Source organism: Chironomus tepperi, unplaced genomic scaffold (assembly GCF_022539635.2).
Source record: "Chironomus tepperi strain 1889 unplaced genomic scaffold, CSIRO-AGI_Ctep_v1 contig_68, whole genome shotgun sequence".
Classification (NCBI taxonomy): domain Eukaryota; kingdom Metazoa; phylum Arthropoda; class Insecta; order Diptera; family Chironomidae; genus Chironomus; species Chironomus tepperi.
In genome coordinates this window covers 702,666-723,538 of record NW_027226190.1, presented here as the reverse complement: position 1 = coordinate 723,538, position 20,873 = coordinate 702,666, and the positions used below count along the sequence as shown (strand labels likewise).

General features: G+C 32.5%; 10 protein-coding genes across 11 annotated transcripts; 4 read left to right on the top strand and 6 right to left on the bottom strand.

Annotated features, from left to right (window-relative positions):
* Positions 1-16: 16 nt before the first annotated feature.
* LOC139100739 (U6 snRNA-associated Sm-like protein LSm2) lies at positions 17-818 on the bottom strand. Its single transcript, XM_070653447.1, has 4 exons — positions 751-818; positions 628-695; positions 433-564; positions 17-282 (listed from the first exon to the last, which is right to left on the bottom strand). The coding sequence occupies exons 1-4, from the start codon at positions 751-753 to the stop codon at positions 198-200; spliced, it is 288 nt and encodes a 95-aa protein (XP_070509548.1). The 5' UTR covers positions 754-818; the 3' UTR covers positions 17-197.
* A 41-nt stretch (positions 819-859) lies between these two features.
* On the top strand, positions 860-1,511 carry LOC139100738 (gelsolin-related protein of 125 kDa). Its single transcript, XM_070653446.1, has 2 exons — positions 860-1,117; positions 1,178-1,511. The coding sequence occupies exons 1-2, from the start codon at positions 944-946 to the stop codon at positions 1,457-1,459; spliced, it is 456 nt and encodes a 151-aa protein (XP_070509547.1). The 5' UTR covers positions 860-943; the 3' UTR covers positions 1,460-1,511.
* A 111-nt stretch (positions 1,512-1,622) lies between these two features.
* Positions 1,623-2,402, top strand: LOC139100811 (electron transfer flavoprotein beta subunit lysine methyltransferase-like). Its single transcript, XM_070653555.1, has one exon. It carries the CDS (start codon positions 1,645-1,647, stop codon positions 2,380-2,382), a length of 738 nt encoding a protein of 245 aa, XP_070509656.1. The 5' UTR covers positions 1,623-1,644; the 3' UTR covers positions 2,383-2,402.
* Positions 2,403-2,457: 55 nt separating this feature from the next.
* Positions 2,458-3,367, top strand: LOC139100809 (chymotrypsin-2-like). Its single transcript, XM_070653554.1, has 2 exons — positions 2,458-2,730; positions 2,782-3,367. Exons 1-2 carry the CDS (start codon positions 2,458-2,460, stop codon positions 3,349-3,351), a joined length of 843 nt encoding a protein of 280 aa, XP_070509655.1. The 3' UTR covers positions 3,352-3,367.
* Positions 3,368-3,693: 326 nt separating this feature from the next.
* LOC139100647 (uncharacterized) lies at positions 3,694-4,239 on the bottom strand. The gene has a single exon (XM_070653331.1). The coding sequence runs from the start codon at positions 4,237-4,239 to the stop codon at positions 3,694-3,696; it is 546 nt and encodes a 181-aa protein (XP_070509432.1).
* Positions 4,240-9,062: 4,823 nt separating this feature from the next.
* LOC139100646 (uncharacterized) lies at positions 9,063-9,611 on the top strand. Its single transcript, XM_070653330.1, has one exon. It carries the CDS (start codon positions 9,063-9,065, stop codon positions 9,609-9,611), a length of 549 nt encoding a protein of 182 aa, XP_070509431.1.
* An 819-nt stretch (positions 9,612-10,430) lies between these two features.
* LOC139100645 (uncharacterized) lies at positions 10,431-12,635 on the bottom strand. Its single transcript, XM_070653329.1, has 5 exons — positions 12,533-12,635; positions 11,204-12,472; positions 10,789-11,031; positions 10,538-10,733; positions 10,431-10,473 (listed from the first exon to the last, which is right to left on the bottom strand). Exons 1-5 carry the CDS (start codon positions 12,600-12,602, stop codon positions 10,431-10,433), a joined length of 1,821 nt encoding a protein of 606 aa, XP_070509430.1. The 5' UTR covers positions 12,603-12,635.
* Positions 12,636-12,807: 172 nt separating this feature from the next.
* LOC139100774 (uncharacterized) lies at positions 12,808-13,844 on the bottom strand. Its single transcript, XM_070653505.1, has 2 exons — positions 13,422-13,844; positions 12,808-13,340 (listed from the first exon to the last, which is right to left on the bottom strand). Exons 1-2 carry the CDS (start codon positions 13,678-13,680, stop codon positions 13,165-13,167), a joined length of 435 nt encoding a protein of 144 aa, XP_070509606.1. The 5' UTR covers positions 13,681-13,844; the 3' UTR covers positions 12,808-13,164.
* A 2,094-nt stretch (positions 13,845-15,938) lies between these two features.
* Positions 15,939-16,406, bottom strand: LOC139100644 (uncharacterized). Its single transcript, XM_070653327.1, has one exon. The coding sequence runs from the start codon at positions 16,404-16,406 to the stop codon at positions 15,939-15,941; it is 468 nt and encodes a 155-aa protein (XP_070509428.1).
* A 1,863-nt stretch (positions 16,407-18,269) lies between these two features.
* LOC139100826 (calcium/calmodulin-dependent protein kinase type II alpha chain-like) lies at positions 18,270-20,291 on the bottom strand. Of its 2 annotated transcripts, none has more exons than XR_011545475.1 (4): positions 19,090-19,108; positions 18,829-19,002; positions 18,643-18,751; positions 18,270-18,577 (listed from the first exon to the last, which is right to left on the bottom strand). XR_011545475.1 is itself a non-coding variant. In XM_070653574.1 (4 exons), exons 1-4 carry the CDS (start codon positions 20,196-20,198, stop codon positions 18,442-18,444), a joined length of 423 nt encoding a protein of 140 aa, XP_070509675.1. In that variant the 5' UTR covers positions 20,199-20,291; the 3' UTR covers positions 18,270-18,441. The 2 variants fall into 2 exon arrangements, 1 of the variants encoding a protein (XP_070509675.1); XM_070653574.1 differs by lacking the exon at positions 19,090-19,108 and adding an exon at positions 20,195-20,291.
* Positions 20,292-20,873: the final 582 nt, after the last annotated feature.

Genomic DNA, 20,873 nt, shown 5'->3' with positions numbered 1-20,873 from the left:
CTAGTCGATAAAGAAATTCAGAAATTAAAAATTATTTTATTTAAGTTAGTTTATATACCAACGTCTTAATTTTTTTCATTTATTCCTTAACACTCTTATTCCTTCCACTTATCTTTGACTTTAAATTAACGTTTCTTCATGAATTATACAGAACTTAAATTTCAGAGATACTTAAACGTAAGGTTGATTGATGTAGCTTATCGTGTACTCGTTGTGCTCTCCTTCCTGGACGCATCTTGTAGTAATTGAGTATCAATCTCATCGGCTGGTAATTGAACGTATCTGGAATAGTCAGTACATATGTATTAGATTAAATTTCTATTAAATGATGTTTCATTGCTGGATCCTGATTCAATATAATCATCCAAACATATCAAGGATGAGTATTAACCCCTATCAGTCTATTAAATCAATAAACTCCAGATTGCTTACCTTACTACAGATCCTCGGATGAAGCAATTTTTAACACTAAGCATATGAGGGTATTTTTCTGGATCTGTCACACTGATATCAGTTAATTTGATGTTAAGATATTGATCTACACTGTGTAATGTACCAGATATACTGTAATTAATTGAGAAACACAAATTAAAACAAATTTTCACCAAACGTTTTGATGCTTTTTACCATAAATCATTTTTCAGCTCCACTATGACGTCTTTTCCAACTAGGGATTTGAAGAATGAATAGAACAGCTAAAATAGAACTTAATTAGATTAATTTTAATAGTATAAATCAATCAATTCTTACCATTTTTAATTATTTTCTGTTTATACTAATTTAGCGCATAAACCCGGTTTTTGTATGGAACTAGTTACTTGACATGGATTGACCGATTGCCCGATTTATCGAGACTTTACTGTATTCTTTTTAACCTAAAAATCAAAATAAAAACATTGAATTTTGTTGAATTTATAAAAGTTAATTATAATAAGATTTCAAGATGACAGCAAGATCCAAAAGTAAGCGACAGGCTAATCGTAAGCTGAAAAGTGAGAAGAACAAAGTTAAACAGAAGGAATTGAAGAGATTACACAAAATTGTGTCTGGTGGAAAGGAATTGATGGAAGTATGCTCAGAAGTTATCGACGAAAAAAAAGTTCAAGAAATTAAGGAGGTAAGGAACTGAATATATGCTTAATAGTCAATGGAATTATAATTTATATTCTTTTTCCAGAAACAATTAGAAGCAACTCTAAAGAAAGAGTTCATAGAAGAAGTGAAAGAAAAAATTGAGGCATCAACATCCAAGAAAGCAACAAAAAAGAAGAGGAAGGGCAAAGTAATGAAAATTAAAAATGAAAACACAGGAAAACTCCATGAATTCGACACAAAAACATTGAAGGATCAGTATGGAAGCTATCCACCATGGCTTAATGTTGGTAATCACAAGCGAAAGATCAAAAGACGGAAGACAGCTATACAAAAGGGTCAATTTAATATCGGATCTGTATTGTAAATTAGGAATTAAGGCTGCCAATAAAAAATACGTTATGAATTCTGATAAATAATGCGTTGTAATTAATAATTTTTATAGATCCAGTAAGATAAATTCAAAGAATTGTTTTTGTTTAAAAATTGACAGCATGCCATACCCTGCGTCCACTTGAACAGCAGTATAAACCAAAATAATAACAAACAAACATGTTTACGTCAAGATTAGTTAGAAAAATATTACAAATAGAGTTCAAAGTAATCAACTTTAATCATTTTGGCACCAAAACAAGCTACTATGAAAATATTATTGCGAAGGAGACCGAAATTACCACAAATCAACTTGTACCTGAAATAAAATTGCATTTAATTACTCAGAATTGTAGACTATACCATGCCAAGGCCGATGAAAGTGAATTGCATGAGCCATTTTTTGCATTTTTCTGGGCAGGTGGCATTGCTCTTACTAGACATATGCTTGATAATCCAAATTTAGTTAAGAATAAGACATGCTTAGACTTTGGCTGTGGAAGTGGCGCATCATCGATTGCGGCCATAATGTGTGGTGCTAAAAAAGCTGTTGCCAATGATATAGACGAAGTGTCACTAATAGCCGCAAAAATGAACGCCAAACTTAATAATGTAGAAATAGAGACTGATAGCAGAAATTTAATTAATCATCCTGATTCCTTCAATTACGATGTCATATTTTTAGGTGATGTATTTTATGATGAGGAATTCGCTGTTCAAATACTTCCGTGGATTCAAAATCTTATTTCCGCTAACAAAAAAATCATTATCGGTGATCCGGGTCGTCATGCTTTTAATGTATGTAAAAATTTAAATTTAAAGCTACTCCAAGAGTACAAACTTCCAGAAAATGTATGCACCGAAAATAATGGTTTCCAGTATGGATATGTTTGGGAAATGCACAAGTCAACAGATTAACATCATTATGCATATTAATTATGCAATAAAAGTATTCAAAAATCATAGAAAAATGTATTGAATTAATTTACAATTATGAGGGTATATACCGCATATACCACACATGTATCTATAAAACCTCGACATTCTTATTACCTATTTGTCAGTTATTGTGATACCATGAAGTTGTGCACTGTGTTGATTCTTGTTTGGATTAGTCTTGACAGTACAGAAGCTGTACCGAAGATAATAAATGGTGAAAATGCAGTGGATGGACAATTTCCTCATATGGTCCAATTGTCTATTAAGACTCCTGATCAACCACAGTATTGTGGTGGAAGTTTGTTGAACGATCGATGGGTTTTGACTGTAAGTTGAGATAATAAATCTGGATCTAGATCTAATTAAATAAATTTACAGGCAGCGCACTGCTTCAAGAGGATGATATCCGGCAAAGCATATCTTGGGTCTGCTTTCTGGCGTAAAATGCCCGTAAAAACGAATATTATTGATGTGATTATACATCCCCTATATAAAAATGTCAATGCACACGACATTGCCTTAGTAAAACTTGAAAAGTCGATAAACTTCACAGAATTCATCAAACCTGTCAATCTACCATCGACGTCATACGTTCCGGAATCTGAAGAAATTCTATATGTTCCGGGTTTTGGTGAGACAAAAAATGCCTCGCAGTCTATGCTTTATTTACGATTTGTTAGAATGAAGGAAATTCCCAATGAAGAATGTAGTAAGGAGTGGGGATGGAAAATAAATGAATCACAATTATGTGCGGTAGGTCATGCACATTTAAATCATACAACATGCCGAGGTGATTCAGGATCTGGAATTATATCAAAGTCAGAAGATAAAATGACAGTTCTGGGAATTGTCTCTTACGGAGCTGTTGGCTGTTTAGGAAAGCCAAAAGTATTTACACGCGTATCCTCATACATTGACTTTATACGTTCTGTAACTAAAATAGAATAAAAAGCATTTTTGAGTACTTTTTGATACATTTATTTATATCCTAGTAAATATTTATGCTAACAAGTTTATTCTTATTAACAACAAGCTCTTGATTATTCTGCTGTATGTCTAATACGGGTAATATATATTTACACTAGCTGTCGTAGGTTATCATATTTTCTCTATATATTACATTTTTCTTCCGCATATACCACGTTGCCGGTAAAACCGTGCTGGCTTCAATCATGCGAACTACTATCGGTAAAGAAGAGTCTCTTCTGTTATCGATTCAAACTTCTTTCATTAATTTATGAAATATTCTATTTGTTTTTAATTCCATTATTTCAATATCAGCAAGTCCCTTCAATCTGGTAATCTGATGATTGGTTGGACTCGTGCTGACCAGTTGTCTTCACAATAGTCAATCACGTCATTTTCTAATTCAGAAAATTCATCAAGATCAATTTCATCTTCTGGATGTTCAATTCTCATTGTGGATGATCGTTGAATGAGTGCACATGAGTGATAAGTATTGGTGCCCAAAATTGTATTAAACTTTTCAATGCTGTCAATTTGAATGACGTAAATATCATTTTCAAGACAAAATGCTCTTGTCATTACTTCTTGCATATGTGATAACTTATCATCAGAATTGGTTGGAACTAGTACAAAAAACAATGAATGTTCTGGGTTTTCCGTCTCGTTCAAGTATTTGATTGTATCTTTCCATCCGCAAATTAAGCGATTCTCATTTTGTGCTTCACTCAAAATTTCTTTGACTTTTTCACCAATATGCACTTCTTGTCTCAAATCATACTCATTGTCACTTGTATAATCCACATCGAAAATTCCCGATTCCACGGATGTTGTGGATGTATTTGATAACGATTTGAAGTATTCCTTAACCATTTTTGATTTTATCTTATTTTTATTTGTATAGTAACTGTTTATTATTGTTTTTTTTAGCAATTTCACGTGCTTCCTTTTTAAGTAATCGGCAATTCTTTTTATCTTGCACTTGTCAGGAACAATATATTGTTTTGTTTTGATTTTTTCTTTTAATTAACTTTAATAATTCTTTTTGAGTTCTTTCTACGTTCACTTTGTGTTTTTGAATGAAAAAATGAGCAAGAATTCAGTCATATTTATAGCAATCCGCTCTCAAATGATGAAATTCTCCGTTGAAATCAAAACAGAGAGCGATAACACATTGTGAAATACCGAATAACAAGCAAAAAAACCCAAACGGCCGTCTAAAATTCCAAGTAATATATTCTTCTTATTCTCCGGTTGTTTTTTTTCCTCTCATTTACGTTCAATAATACAAAACTGGACAAGTTCGTTCTCATTTGGAAAGCCCAAAGTCCGGTGAGTTGCAGAAAACGTGATATGGTTTAATGCTATGATATTAATATTGAGTGGACATGGATAATATTTCTCTCATCGTTTTATCATCATGAATGTGCAAAAATTTTGAAGTACGTCCACTTGTACTGTTACCGGACTTCTGGGTTCAACAACAACGATGATATTCTTAATTCCTGCGTTGATTCATTGTTTATTTACGAATTTATATCTGATTTTTATGGGGCGTTGATTTATATGAGTGAATTGTGCTGGAATTACTAAGTGTCTGTTTAGTACTTTGACGGATGAAATGATCTAAGTTGTCTGTTATGAATGAACTGAATGAAATACAATTCCTTTTTATATGAATGAATATTTTTTGTGTTTTACTACGAAGTATTAATCAAAACTCCCTAATTTTTCTTTGAACTGACTATGACCTTGAACTGATATTATAGAATCGGATCATTAGGAAATAATCAATAACATATGACAATGACCTTCGAAAAAAATTTCAAATATTTCACAAAACGATGTAATTTTTCAATCTAGGACAAGTATTATTTTCTACTTCTAGATCAGTGATGGGCAACCTGTGTGCCGCGGCATACTTGTGTGCTGTAAAAAATGTTCGGGAATGGCATGAACCGTATGCCGTGTGTGGTTTCTGTTAAGGCTTACCACCAAGATGTGCTACGAAGAATGAAGGGTTGTGCACCACTGCTCTAGATTGTATAATCTTAATGCCCAAAACAACCTAATTTTATCACAAATTTACATACTTACATTATTAACTGGATTTAACCAGATTATTTAATGCGACACACTTCAAAATTCCACAAAAATTTACACCACAATCAGCTGTTCTACTTCATAATTGTTGTCAATATTATCTAGTCAAGAGCAGTTCTTATTTACATCTCTTAGCACCAATTTCATCATGCGGTTGATACTGTTTTCATCTAAACAATTAAATTCATTTATATTATCAGCTCCGAGAGTTTTACTCATATGCTGCATCTACGTCTCATATTTATTATTTATTTTTCGTCAGAATACTGAGCGCAAACAGATCTTCCTATCAGTAGTTGCGGTTGTTCGTAATAATTTTGGGCATGTTTATACCCGCGATAATACTGAAAATCACTAGAAATTTGATTATTTTGAAGTTGGATTGTTTCATCTGCGAAAGAGAACATTCTTATCAGTTATTTGGAAATCCCCGTCAGCAAATATTTACTCCTTCATTAATACATTGATTGTAGTACATTTCATCTTATCGGATGTCGATGATCGCTACTTATTTCATTAATTTTGTAAAATATTTCCACACCAATCCACACTTCATTTTCTCCACGTGAACAGAATTGACTTTTTACTTTTTCTTTTCATTTCTTTGAGGCTTCAACTTCATTTCCAGCTCAGCACTTTTTATCATTCACTTTACATGTGACAGATAATATGTAGGGTACATAACTTCTTAACAAAAACACAAATAGGTTCAATGTTTTTGTTATTTGATCATTGCATTTTGCATAAAAAGTACTTCTTGAATTTCTTCATCAAAAAGTTACACGATTGGAAAATAATAATAACATTGAGGCATTGACACTTGATCGTATTTCACTTAATGTTATTATTTTTACCTCATTCTTACGAAAAAAGTGTTAAGTGTGTGTTATTATTTTGTTATCCACATGTCAGTGATTGCTAATCATTTGCATTTGAAATTAATTGGGTATTTTGGATAGAAATTATTCATGGAGATATCCAGAACTTCTTTTTGAAAGTCATTTTTCAAAAATAATGGAATTTTCAGGTAAATGCATTTTTCCCAAATTTTGAGGATTTACCTGAAGATCTTGCACAAGGAGGTCACCTCTAATTCCCATAACATTTAGGAATCGGCAACTCATCGCTGCTCAACTTGGGATTTCAAATTCTGAATGCTTTCAATTTCTATGCATAGGCTCTTATTACGTAACACGAGGGAACGACTTTTTGGGTAACTAACCGCTTCCCATCCCAAACCCTCTCATTGTAATTAATGGGTAATCTCAAACACACCCCCTAAGACGTAATAAGCAAACGGCTCGATACTGAATTTCAAACTTCAGACTTTGAAGAAGGATACGTCCTTGACATCTTTACACATCCCCGACTAAAGTCAAAATAGATAAAATTTATCAAATATCCAACCTTGTGATAAATTTTCAACCCCCAAAAAAATCACCTGTCTATCACAAAAATTAACACTTTTATCACTAATTTCCAACTAATTACTGATAATGCTACCGTAAATGCGCCATGAATATTCCACTAATAAATTAATAAAGTCATGTCCGTCAATATTATTTAATTGCGATTTATGCCTAATTAGTTCATTGCAAATTGACATCAAACACCGTGATTGACATATATGATAATCATTCGCGGAAGTTGTGGGCCGTGGCACAAAAATCACCGAAACAAAATAAAGGTTTTATTTATCTATTTGCGAGCGCGTACGGTACGGTCGATAACATTATCGACTGATAGACTTACACAATATCAAAACAATGAATGAATGAACAATTGAGAGAGAATCAATAAAAATACGCAGTAAATGTTGATTGATATTCTATATTTGTTTTTCATGGGGATTCCTACAAAATTTCAATTTTCTGTTGAATTAGCAGATTATCTATAATGCACAGTGTATATATTTACAGATTTATAACGAAGACAGAATATTATTACGAATTGAGGAACCGAATGTTATAGTGAAGCTGAAGATTCATGAAAATTTTCTTGTACTTATTTGAATTGATGCCAAAAAACAGACTTCAAACAGATGACTCAATTTTCAGAAGAGAAACATTAAGTAATATAGAGCAACAGACATTAAGAGGAAACCACAGTGACTCGTTCTGTTTGAGGATGAAATAATGTGTATATGCCATGTTTCAGTTTTTCAGAAGTACAAAAATATTGTGAAAATTTCACTATAAAAATGTAAAATGCTGTTATTTTTTCTCGAGTACAGAGACACTTCGAGGAATTGAAGGAAAAGTTACGAGGACGGTGAGGAAAGAAGTTCAAGAGCTAAAGAACTTTTAAAGGTTTTTGCGACCTTCGACAAAATTGTTAGATTTTGTACTAAGGAAATTGTAACGGTCATTAATATTTTGAATTAGTTTCGTTAAATTTAACGAATTTTTTTTATCGAATGTTTATCAAATTTCATATTTTATTATTGGATTAAAAGCTCTCATTTTAAAGTAAAATTGCGGCTAAAAGGAAGTAAATAACAAGTTAATCAACTCAAGGAATCAGATGTCAACAACAAGCATGTGCTGAAGATAAAACTCTTATTTTTCTCCACGTTCCTCTTTGGAGGTGATAATACCAAAGATGCTTATCAATTATCATTTAATCGCATAACGTGTACAAAACAAATAAATACAATTTACGACAGACACACCCCAAAAATCAAGTAAACAATAACAGAGCATCACAAGACTCGTCACAAATTTAGATTAACGACCAAATTTAATTATGTCTGTTGTCAAAACAACTTCAATTGATAATCTCAACTACGGTGCAAATTACTGAGATAATCAATCGCGTGGACTGAATGAAATGTGTATGAGGTGATGAGTGAAGGAAGAAGCCTAAAAAATTAGTCGGCACGTTGCGTCCTTAACGATGAGCATGCCTTTTTTACGATTTAACAATTAATCACTGCTAGTATTATCTAAAGAGTCATTCTGAACCGTATGAACATTGTACATTCACATCATCGGGTTAATGTCATTAGATTTACAAGTTAAAAGATGAGCGATCAAAGTCCGATCTTCCGAAAAACGCCAAATCATCGTAAAGAAAGTAAACACAGAGGACTGTGTCTACTGCGCTCAATCATTAAATCAAGCACTTAATCAAGTGTGTCACGCTCTTTAAATCTGGACGGACTTTGGGCTTTCCATACAAAATGCTAGCGAGAGAACAGCAAGAAAAAAATTCAACGGAATTCCTCGGCCTTTGGGGTTTTTTTCCTACAAATTAACATTGTATATTCTGTGTTTCACAACGTTATTCCAATGTTATCGCTCTCTGTTTTGGTTTTGTCGGAGAATTTCATCATTTGAGAGCGGATTGCTATAAATATGACTGAAATATTGCTCATTTTTTCATTCAAAAACACAAAGTGAACGTAGAAAGAACTCAAAAAGAAAAGAATTAAAGTTAATTAAAAGAAAAAATCAAAACAAAACAATATATTGTTCCTGACAAGTGCAAGATAAAAAGAATTGCCGATTACTTAAAAAGGAAGCACGTGAAATTGCGTGAAAAAAACAATAATAAACAGTTACTATACAAATAAAAATAAGATAAAATCAAAAATGGTTAAGGAATACTTCAAATCGTTATCAAATACATCCACAACATCCGTGGAATCGGGAATTTTCGATGTGGATTATACAAGTGACAATGAATATGACTTGAGACAAGAAGTGCATATTGGTGAAAAAGTCAAAGAAATTTTGAGTGAAGCACAAAATGAGAATCGCTTAATTTGCGGATGGAAAGATACAATCAAATATTTGAACGAGACGGAAAACCCAGAACATTCATTGTTTTTTGTACTAGTTCCAACCAATTCTGATGATAAGTTATCACATATGCAAGAAGTAATGACAAGAGCATTTTGTCTTGAAAATGATATTTACGTCATTCAAATTGACAGCATTGAAAAATTCAATACAATTTTGGGCACTAATACTTATCACTCATGTGCACTCATCCAACGATCATCTACAATGAGAATTGAACATCCCGAAGATGAAATTGATCTTGATGAATTTTCTGAATTAGAAAATGACGTGATTGACTATTGTGAAGACAACTGGTCAGCACGAGTCCAACCAATCATCAGATTACCAGAAAAATGAGCCTGCTTATTGATAAAAATTTATGGATCAAGATTTTTATAAAAATGAAAGAATTCAGTGAACTTGAGATGTCACTGAGAATCATTGAAGCTGCTTATACATTGAATACAAAGCAAAATGTATAAAAAAATGTAAGGCATTAAACTATATACAGCTAGTTAGAGAAAAAGTGCCTTTGTTAAATAAAATAAAATATCATATTGTAATTAATAAAATTCTACAGTAATAAATGATGAAAATTTCTAATGAACTTCTTTGTTGTTCCTTAATCTCTTATCAAACTCTTTGTTTCCTCAGAAATCTTTAACTGCGACTTATCACAAAAGTTGAGAAAGGAATTTGCGTCGGGAATTAGCAGATTAAAATGAACTTTTTTCAGAGAAATTTATTTTCAGCAAAATGCGCCGAAAAACTTGTTCTTGCCATTTTTGGTCCGTAATCATGATACAACAAAATTTTTAATGTTCGCATTAATACCGGACCGTTGTTCTGTTTACGTTTAACCAAAAATATAACAACAACAAAGTATGCATGTGCTTACCTCAAAATCCACATGAGAGAGGAGAGAATTGAATTGATTTGAGTCCGAATGTGATTATGTGTGTCTCAAAATAAATATAATCTCGCGTTTGGCTAATGTTTGCGTCACACTATTGACGTATTTGTCTTCGGACTTTTTTCTCATTTCGTATTTCAACAAGTCATCAGTCGCTGGCGAGTTTGAAATAATCTGCATGCGGATTAAAAATAAAAAGACCTAAAAATAGAATGTCTCAATAAATTGTTAAGAAATCAATAACATGATGATTTTGCATGTTTTTATTTTATATCCTTCTTAAAATGTTCAACTGAGAAAGTGATACTGCAAAAAAAATAAGAAGTTAGAAATGAAGTAACGTAAAAAACCCATTAAAGCTGTCTGTTACCATTCATCAGCTTTGAAATCATCATCTAGTTCCTTGAGTAAATCTTCTTTACTCATTTTAACTGTTGGATATTTCAATGCTTTAGAGGATCTTCGATTATTGTTCATATCGTCATCATCATCAGGAACCACTACAGAATATTTAGCATTCTCGGGGTCAAATTTCTTCAGAAATAATTTAAATGGATTCATGGGAGCTATAATATAATAATTAATTAATTGAGATAATGCCTAAATAAAATAAATACATACCGGCAGGCTTTTGAGGATTATTCAAAATATAAAGTTCAAAAATCTTCGCTTTGTCTTGAAGAAGGCGCGTTCTAGAGTCATTGAAACAATCAAGATTTACGAAGTTTATGGTCGCATAAATTTCATTCATCATAAGCAAAATAGGATTGATTTTCCAAAAATCAGGACTGTCATACGAATAATTCAATAAGCAATTTAAAATGATTATACTGTCTTTTCTTATTGAACACATTTTATCATAATCTGAAATTAATGCCATTTAAGGAGAAGAAGATAAGATTAGATTAAGTAATATGATGAGTAAGGTCACGTTTTTGAGAACTGTCTGTTGCACAACTTTTAATTTGTTGAGCATTATCTCAGAAACATTCTCAAAAAGCATGACTAAACGCGAAAACCCAAAAACTAGACTTACTATTGGGATTAGAATTCTGGTTCTTAAATAGGATGTCATTTAATATGAGTGTACAATAAAGCAGAAATCGATAGCAGTTACAAGCATCGTCCACTCTCCTTGAGTAGCCTTTGTATGGCACCAAAAATTTTATGTCAACGTCATTAGCCAGTAATATGAAGACCAAGTAATTCATGTTTTGTGTAATTTTAAAAAGTGCATCCAGTCGTTCACCAGTAATTTTTTCCGCCTCATAAAATCGAAAAACGTGATTTAATAGCAGGAAAAATATTTGAAATTTACATCCTGGACACAGATCCATCCGCATTAATTTAAAATTACAGGAATATTCCAAGTTTGTATGTGGATAGCTGACACACATGCTTTTAAAAAGCGTCATTCGATTTGGATTTTTGTGAGTGATGTTAACAAATGATTCTGATAAGCTCAACATAATTTCAACATCGAATGTTGCCAATTGTAATACCAACAGGAACATAGTCTCTAAACCGTTATCTATGTCGTCAATGTCACTGTATTCATTATAATGAGATGTTAAGCTTTGTAACAGATGCGTAAGAGCAACGACCAAGCCAAAATTCTTTGCAATGTATCGATTATCTTTAATTATTGATTTAGCAATCACGGATACTAAATCGATCATTGTCTTTTTGTCGTTGATACTAGCCATAGTCTGTGAAAGATCCACATCGAGTTTCTCAGTTAGCATCATTTCGGAAAATTGTTTCGAAGCACTTGCAATTTGAGAAATGCATTCTATGATTTGTCTAGCTTGGATGTACTTCTCATCGTAGCATATAGGATCATCATTCAGCAACATAGTTTCTCTAGAAGTAATGTAGCTATTTGACTTCTTCATATCCAAATTTATATGATATTGTTCGGAAAACATCTCTGCTTGCTTGTAAGGAAACTCTCTTTTTACAAAATACTCAATATTTGTGTATCGTCCACAATGTACTCGAAACTCTAATCTTAAAAGTATTTTAAGTATGGTAGAAAACAGCTGACTTATGTCCACGTCGTCTGTATTGCAGCAATGAAGTTTCAATAATGTTATTTTTAAATTTTCTATTGCCATGTTTAGATCCAGTAGATAATTATCCTTTACTCTGGGAATTTGATGCCATTTAATTAAATTGTTGTCGCGTTCATTCCTAACTTCTGAAAATCTTGAACTGCTGTTTGATGACAGCGATATAGACGCAATATGTGTAAGACTAACTGATAATGATAATTTCTCCAATGATTCTATCAGTTGGTAAGGATCTGGAAATTAATTAAATTTATTGAAACTCACTAAAACACACAAAAACTCATAAATCTTACCGAAATTCTTTTGTTTTTTAGATGTACCCGATTGATTGGGTAATAGACTTCCTGCTGGTCGTTTAGCCATCTCTAATATATGTTTCTATGTCCTCAATATAATTATTTGGTCTTTTGTAAATTTTCTTTTTGGGAATTTTTACCAATCACGTGACCTGAAATAATTTTTGACATTTTCAAAATTTAAATTTAAATTTTTGAAAAACGTTGAAAATTCAAATATCTGAAATACGTTAAAGTTTCTGAAAATTTTTTAAAATTTTTTAAAACAACTGTTTTACATTTTGAACACTTTATTTCATCATAATTGGAAACAAATTAGTACTTAATTAGATATTATCATAAATGGCCTTTATCTTATCTCTTTAGTGTGTCTAAAGCTAATGTACTTAGATAATTAAACATAATTTTCCAATATTTCAATCATGATTGTTCGCTTCAATCAATGTTGTGATGTGGTCCTCAATAATCTGTTGATGGATTCATCATTCTGTACAAGAAGTAGTCTGGACAATTAAATAGTTACACAGTAACGTATGTCCATAAATAAAACAATTCAATTCACACTTTAACTTCAAGTGTTTTGTTTTTTCTAATTATTCTCATCCAATAATATCCAGTTCCAGCTACTTTCACTTTTCAGGCAATCGAATAATTGGCTGAACAACTTCATCCCAGAAATCTTCACAGTGATCAATTAAAATTGTCTCAAATTTATTATAGACGTCATTAATGACATCCGATCTTTGCACTAACGCACAGCTTGCTCCATCAGAATTAATTATCCTGCTTAATTTCTCAGCACTGTCTAATTGAACAGTATAAATATCATTTTCAAAGCAAAATGCCTTTAATAATATTGTACTCATGTGAGTTGTATGGTCCTTACTTGGCGCCATGAAGAAGAATAGTGAATGCTCTGGATTTTCCGTCTCATTAAAATGCTTTATTGCATCTTTAACACCAAAAATTAAACGATTATCTGATTTAGCATCTGTTAATATCTTCTTCACTGCCTCACCGATACTCATATCTTTTGTCATATCTGTTGCGTTGTCGTCCGATTGTGTTAAATCAACATCAAATATTCCAGAATCCACGGAAGTAGTTGATGTATTTGACAATGATTTTGTGTATTCTTTTACCATATTTTCCTCTGTACTTAATTGATTGCTTTTTAGAATTTTAGAATAACTTTGATTTTTAATAGCCAGCTTGATGACTTGTCAATTCTACTTAATGATTATTATCGATTATTATGAAATTCCTTTACTCGCACAGTATTATTTATGTCTTCCTCACTTTACGATAACTAGTTTATGAATGAGCACTCTCTCAATCTAGCACTGCTATTTATAACATTCACTGTAGTTCTCTCTTGATTTTCACTTTTTCTCTCATTTTTGGTTCCATATCTCTCACTAAAATAAATTCATTCAGTATTTAAAAGCTTTAGAAATTTCTCAAATTCCAATACATTACACAATGCATTAGTATGGGGATCACCAAAAGGCTGAATGATAAGATTATTATTGAATTATTTGTATAGGAAGCAGTCAGACAAATTAGAAATTTTCAAAAAAATGACATACAATTTCCCATCCAATGCGTGTCGCAATAATTATCAAGTTATCGTAATCATGTGACGGCCTTGGCAACAGAATTGGCGCACAATATTCACATGATTTTTTTCATCAATGCGTGCATGTAAATTAGTTCCAACATTTTTTTATTTTATTGGAATTATCATTGGCAGCAGGTCGATATAAATGCATAAAAACTACATACTTGGCTACAAGCATGCATACACAGGTAAATCAAGTTTACAATAATTCCCATAATAGCTCTAGTTTTTGTCGCCTTCATAATGATAATATAATATAAATGTCAGTCGCCAATCATTTCATGATTCACGTGAAATTTTACAGCTCATAGTACACTTTGATCGTTATGCCTCTCTCCCGCGAGCAGGTATATACGTTGAGAGAGAGCAAAAAAACCGTTTTTTCGTTAGCGTGAAATGTGGATGATTCATGCCTATTTGGCAAAAGAGTTTCTTTTTATATCCGTGGAGCACATGCTCAATATTAAATGTTCTATTGAACTTGTTAAATAATCGTGTCGATGTGGATATAATTCGGAGTAATGACTTGGGAATTTTTAGGGGATTTTTTTCACTTTCAATGATTGCTTGGGGCATTTATTGTAATGTTTATATTGTTTATTGGGGAATTCAGGAATAGATTTTACAGGAGGCACACTGCAAAATATCAATATTGACAGTGATTTGTGCTAAAAAGTTTATGATTCATAATCGATTGAGTATATTTGAGTGAAAATTTACTGTAAGGTTTACATGCCCACAAAATGTGCTGTTACTACTGTTACCAAGTGGTAATTTCTATTTACTTGAGAGCAATGGTACTTCAGATTTTATCATGCATATCATAGTTGCTTTCAAAAATCAACAGATGTCTTTAGATAACTTTAAGTCCACTTCAGATTTTCTGAAATAAAGCTATTATTTTTATGTATTATTGTATTACAAAATCATGGTTTTTGTGGATGTATTAGAATGGGGTTTGCATAATAATAGCATCACATTCAGGAATACACCTAAGAACCTCAATTTTGTTAACCGCAAAATCCCCTTCTTTAGTACTCTAAAGTACACTGGCACTAAGTGAATTGCTGTCATGTCGTCGACACTATCTGGTCCGAATCTTGGTCCTATATCCCTGATATCTTTGATATGTTGATATTGGCTTCAGAGTCCTCACGTTTAGCAAATTGTCAATTCTTACCTACTTTGTGATTTAAATCCAGAGTGATCCAATTTAGCAAATTGCATATTTTGCCATAAAACTAGGTCAAAATGTGCCTTCTTGGTGCGTTCAGGGTAATTTTGCGTTTTTCCGTTAATACAACGAAGTAGTGGTATCAAAATTTATGTAATGCCGGTATTGAATACAGGTAGTTCATACAAATCAACACAGGTATTGAAAAGCCTACCTAGAGAACATAGTTCCCTGCTATGGAATCCAACTTTGTCCCTCGTATGTCTCAATAATTCCCTTCATTTGAGTCATCCTAAATAAAATTGATACAAAAACAAAAACACAACATGCTTCATTTAAAAGTAGCTTCTTTATTAAGGCATACTCAATATTGTGAATCATATATAAATATTCCTTATCTATAATTATTTTTCTCACAACAATAAATCCTCAATAATGATAAGTATCGGTTTTAACTGGAATTCCTGCGATCGATTGATATTATTTCCATTCTCGTGACTCAACCGCGTCGAGCCTTTATTTTTGAACATTTCACAAGACTTTCGTTATCAGCAGCTGACTTCTTTCGGTCATAATTGAAACACTTGAGATTTTCACATGACTTTCCTTCACTTTTCAGGCAATCGAATTGTTGAATAGTCATCTTCGTCCCAATGTTCCTCACAATAATTCACAATCATTTTCTCAATTTTTGTCAAGTGATAATCCTCATCCAAGAAGCTTCCTTCACAGTCAAAATCACCTGCCGGATTTGCGAATATTAAGGCACAAGACTCAGTTGTTGGCAGTCTGAGTATCCGGCTTATTTTATCGGCACAATCTACATGAACTGTATAAATGCCATTTTCAAGACAATAAGCTTGTAGCAACACTTCCTGCATATGTGTGGCAAAATCTCCTTGTTTTGGTGGTGCAATTAGACAAATTGTTGGAATGTCTGAGTAGCCTTCCATCAAATATTTTACAACTTGTGATAAGCCCAATATTAATCTCTTTTCAAGCTTGGCTTGAACGATTGCTTTTTTCACCAAATTTCCCATCTGATGATGATTAATGTTACTATTTTTAACAACCATGACTTTATCCTTCAATCTCTAATAATTTTTCAAAATTTTCTTATCCTCTTTCTTAAGCTGTTTGTTTTTGAATGACCAGAATATCAAACGAATTGAATATTTAAATACGAGTGTGTCTCTCATGTCTCTCATATTCAGCGATTTAGCATTTTTCATGCAAAAACAGTTCAGCATGTTCTTCATATGTCTATGTACTGTCATGCAGTAATTCAGTATGTCATTTGAGTATGACAATTATTCAATACTCCAATTCTTATCTATGAATGAACATTAATCATGTTAATTCATTCATTGGAGATTCTTTTTTACTCACAGATTGTTCTGTTTTATAAGTGATGCTGACGAGTGAGTTTTTATTATTGTTTTGAAAATACGGTCATAACAAAAAGTTCAAAGTCATGCGGACATCAACAATAATTAGGAATTTGTTTTGATTGCATAAATTTGAATGCATTTAGGTACGGGAATTGTTATCCTCAACAGGAACATGGTTAAGACATTATAAAATTGCAATATTTTATAGGTTCAAGAACCATCCACTATGACTTAATGGGTAAAGAGCTTGGGAAATCTGGGAAATTCATGAGGCAATTTATCGTCTTAACATTAAAACGGGACCTTATCAAATACTGTGTTGTAAAGATATATTCTTGAACTCTATGCGATGACAGAGAAACGAGTTGTATACAATGGCCAAAGAAGTTGGGATTTTATGGACCACATGTTTAAGAACCGCATTCAATTCTGACGCAAAATCATAAAATCCATGTGAGCTTCTAACAAAGTGAAAGTTAAAAGCAACAATATTTCGAATTCGTAAGCCGAACTTGCGACAGTCAAAAGTTCCAAATTCACAAATCTACGCAAGTGGAATCAGTTGGAAACATTCCTCTTTTGTCATAAAACATCCCGAATTTCTTCAATCTTTCTCATATTAGCTTGGCTAGGAAGTACCCAAACCTTCATCATCCAAAATTCCCAAGCAAAAAAGTTCCAGAGATCCCAGAACAATTATTCATTCTTAATCCGCTTGTTTTGGAATTTGTAATGGAAACAAGCATTATATTACTGTGATCAAATGATAGATAGGCATAAAATGAATTTCAACAAGAATGAAATGCCAAAATTGAGTGAGTTACAAAAGTGACTAATCAATTAAATTATTTAAATTAATTTACAGATTAATGGTATTTTGGGAATTTATAATAACTAATTCTTACGAAATTTGGGTATGAATAAAGCAGATCATCCGGGATATACACAAAGGATTAAACTTGCAAGTTTGGCAACACGTTAATTTTTTACAGCACGAGGCATGCTAGTGCTAATCTAATAAAAATGATATAAACGTGTAAAAGAAACAAATTGGAGTGTCATGAAATTGGTGACCTAGATTTTGAATGTCAAGCTCTGAATAATTTGAGAACTTTATCATAGAGGAGTAGTGGACAGCCTGTGTGCGCGGCGACACACTAGTATGTCGCCAATAATGATTGGGAGTTGCACGAACCGTATGCCGTGATCGGTTTCGATCGAGACTCGCCATCAAAGACTGCCATGAAAAACAAAATATTGTTCGCCACTTCAATAGAAGATAGTCAAAAGTAACTAAATGCGCTTTTAGCATCATCGTCAACTTTTCAACTTGTCAAAAATTTTCATTTTCCCATATTTTCCCATTCACCTCTTTCTGATTATTTTATTTTTAATGTTCCTCTTAAAGAAAAGAAAATCTGTCACACACTGGCCGTCTGCGATCATTTTCTAGGAAATTCATTTTCTTCGAAGTTAATTTTCTCTACGAAATTTTCATTTTCTTTCGAACTGAAAAGTTTTCATGAAAAGAATCAGTGCACAGCAAATAAAAATAATTTTTGTATACAGAACTCGAATTTATTGCTTAACTCAATCATGCGAATCCACTTTAATTTCTATTTATGTCATCCGATTCTTTATTAATTTACAATCAAAACAATGAGTATATTGTGTTGATGTGATTCAACTTTGGTGGCTCGAGGATCACGTGAAAATTGAACTACTTGCCATTGTAGGGTGTCATCGAACTCATATTTCCAGTGTAACTGCGATGCAAATGAATACAACGCCATTCGTCGTTTTTCTTGTGCCACACTCTCGTCTCTTCACTCTGATGAGTATGACAATGTCCTTGTCTATTAAAAATTCATGAATATTGAACAATAATTTACATCCAGTTTATACATAATGCGTAATTTACTTGTCGACAAATTGCGTCAGCCGAACATATGCAATGCATGCTGCATTATCTCCCAGTAAATGAACTTTAGGATTTACCAATGTATTATTTATCGACTTGTAACCGATAGCTGTATTGTTAGAGAGTAAAATAATCAAATAATGGTGAAATTGATAATAATGGAAAGGAAACATAAAGTCTTATCACCGTTATCAAAATAAAACTTGTGAAACGGCATGCCAATCACAATGTTACCAAGTGATTCTGGCTCAAATGCTGTGAGATTTGTATCGCAAATATTTGTGTAGCCTTCATAATCTCCCTTGTTGATTATATCAATGAGGTTCTGGGTGAGCGTGATGATTTCCTCTTCTTCTGGATCTGGAAATGAACATTTCGTGTTGTGTCATTTAAAACTTTATCATGAAATTTGTATGATCACTGTCATAGTATTTCCAAATTACTAACAAGCTTAGCTTGAAGTTGACTAATATTTTGTACGAAAAAGTTGATTCAATTTCAGTTGGCTTCATTTAGAATTGGAGTTGAGGTCGAGTTCTGCTGTCAATTATGGAAATCCAATTTCTCCCTAAAATTGAACTTCATAATCTAACGACCATTTTGTGGGTCACAAAACTCAAAGTCAAGTGTAATATCCCTAAACAAAGGTTCTTAACAATAAAGAGTTCTTATCAGTTCTTATATTTGCGGCTTATAACTCAGCGGCTTTATTCTATTTTATGGATGTATGTGTAGGGTTGAGGACGGAATCCCCAGAAAAACTTTCTAGCCTTTTCTGGATATATCTATCACGATATCTACAATTGTAATCTTCGGGGACTTACTAATTATTTTGTAAAGACTGGTTTGTGTTTTAATTATCTATGAATTGTAAAAATAGCAAAAAATACAATAACTTGAATGCTTGAACTCCGATGACATTATTTGTAATACAGAAGAGCCCAATAACTTCAAGAATATTCGATTCAATAGTATGGATTTCTAGTTATATTCTAGAACAGTGTTGTCCAAACTGTATACCAACGAATTTTTTTGGAAATACCATGAACCGCATTCTGTGTGCAGTTTCGGTGTACCGTGTGGCTGGTGTGGACGCCCAAAGAACTCTTTGAAGGAAGCTGTCGATAGAGATAGTGTTGAACTTGGTATAGGAAATTGGCAAGTGGAAGCCAACGATAGAACCAGCTTCAGGCGACTCCTGTGGGAGCTCATGGATCACAACTGATCTGTACGACCAGCGAAGTAAGTAAGTAAGTAAGTTTGGCTGGTGTGCCGCCTAAAGTTTATGGAAATGTCATAAACCGTATGTCGTGTGCGGTTTCAGTCAATGCTAAGCACTTAAGTATGCCGCGAAAAGCAAAAAAATTGTCCATCACTGATCTAAACTCTCAAGCCATACGAAAACACGTGTTCCTCCCAACCGGTGTCTGTTCTTAACTCAGATTAGAGATTTGTATGGACGGTGAGTAACTCTTTGAAAGTAAATGAACTTAAACAAAATTCTCTAAATTCTGTACAATAAGCAAACACAAGTAAAATAAAAAATTCTTACTCATTTTAAAACAGTCTGGATAAATACTGGGTATTAACTGTGATGATTTCTCATTAAGTTTCTATAAAAATAAACCTTATCTTAAAGAGTTCAACTTAATCTTATCGCGTGAACGACAGCGCCACAAAAAATTCTACAAAAATGTCTTTAAAATGCCTAGATAAGGAAATATCACTGGAAGAGAGGCGATTCTCAGTTTAAAAAAAGTGTGCCATAAAAGGAAGTATTTATCGTCTTCCATTAAGTATTTTAAGATCATTAAGTCGTTGGTTATAAAGCAGGTATAATATAAGTATTTCATAATAATTCGACATACTTTATGTGCAGACATCCGAAAATAAATGTTTATCTGATAACATTGTGCATTGATAAAAAGTTTGAATTACATTAAGTTGTTTACATACTTGACATGTGTGGTGCTTCAAATGGATTTTTGGATGATGAAATATTTTCAAAATTTTGCATTGTGATAAGAAGAAAATATACATTCTTTATACATAATGTGATATGACAGGTTCAGTGACTCTATTTTTAAACAATATCGATTTTACAATGAAGTATATCTTGAAGGTCTTTTACGTATTACCCTCAATTTAATAATGTTGGGAAAATAATAACACGAGAATTTTATGTTTTTTAAAATTTTTTTATTGAAATTCTATTGTTGCAAAATGTTAAT

Excerpts from the sequence above, each read along its gene's own strand:
- LOC139100739 (XM_070653447.1), bottom strand. Across the intron at positions 565-627 it reads GAGCTGAAAAATGATTTATG|TATATCTGGTACATTACACA; the intron begins GTAAAAAGCATC and ends AATTAATTACAG. Across the intron at positions 283-432 it reads ATCCGAGGATCTGTAGTAAG|ATACGTTCAATTACCAGCCG; the intron begins GTAAGCAATCTG and ends TGACTATTCCAG.
- LOC139100738 (XM_070653446.1), top strand. The coding sequence starts at position 944 with ATGACAGCAAGATCCAAAAGTAAGCGACAGGCTAATCGTAAGCTGAAA. Across the intron at positions 1,118-1,177 it reads AAGTTCAAGAAATTAAGGAG|AAACAATTAGAAGCAACTCT; the intron begins GTAAGGAACTGA and ends TTCTTTTTCCAG.
- LOC139100809 (XM_070653554.1), top strand. The coding sequence starts at position 2,458 with ATGAGGGTATATACCGCATATACCACACATGTATCTATAAAACCTCGA. Across the intron at positions 2,731-2,781 it reads ACGATCGATGGGTTTTGACT|GCAGCGCACTGCTTCAAGAG; the intron begins GTAAGTTGAGAT and ends ATAAATTTACAG.
- LOC139100646 (XM_070653330.1), top strand. The coding sequence starts at position 9,063 with ATGGTTAAGGAATACTTCAAATCGTTATCAAATACATCCACAACATCC.
- LOC139100645 (XM_070653329.1), bottom strand. The coding sequence starts at position 12,602 with ATGGCTAAACGACCAGCAGGAAGTCTATTACCCAATCAATCGGGTACA. Across the intron at positions 12,473-12,532 it reads TAAAAAACAAAAGAATTTCG|ATCCTTACCAACTGATAGAA; the intron begins GTAAGATTTATG and ends ATTAATTTCCAG. Across the intron at positions 10,474-10,537 it reads GATTTCAAAGCTGATGAATG|TATCACTTTCTCAGTTGAAC; the intron begins GTAACAGACAGC and ends TTTTTTTTGCAG.
- LOC139100644 (XM_070653327.1), bottom strand. The coding sequence starts at position 16,406 with ATGGTTGTTAAAAATAGTAACATTAATCATCATCAGATGGGAAATTTG.
- LOC139100826 (XM_070653574.1), bottom strand. Across the intron at positions 18,752-18,828 it reads CAAGTTTTATTTTGATAACG|CTATCGGTTACAAGTCGATA; the intron begins GTGATAAGACTT and ends CTAACAATACAG. Across the intron at positions 18,578-18,642 it reads CTGACGCAATTTGTCGACAA|ACAAGGACATTGTCATACTC; the intron begins GTAAATTACGCA and ends AATTTTTAATAG.
- LOC139100774 (XM_070653505.1), bottom strand. The coding sequence starts at position 13,680 with ATGGTAAAAGAATACACAAAATCATTGTCAAATACATCAACTACTTCC. Across the intron at positions 13,341-13,421 it reads ATTCTTCTTCATGGCGCCAA|ACAGTGCTGAGAAATTAAGC; the intron begins GTAAGGACCATA and ends CTGTTCAATTAG.
- LOC139100811 (XM_070653555.1), top strand. The coding sequence starts at position 1,645 with ATGTTTACGTCAAGATTAGTTAGAAAAATATTACAAATAGAGTTCAAA.
- LOC139100647 (XM_070653331.1), bottom strand. The coding sequence starts at position 4,239 with ATGGTTAAGGAATACTTCAAATCGTTATCAAATACATCCACAACATCC.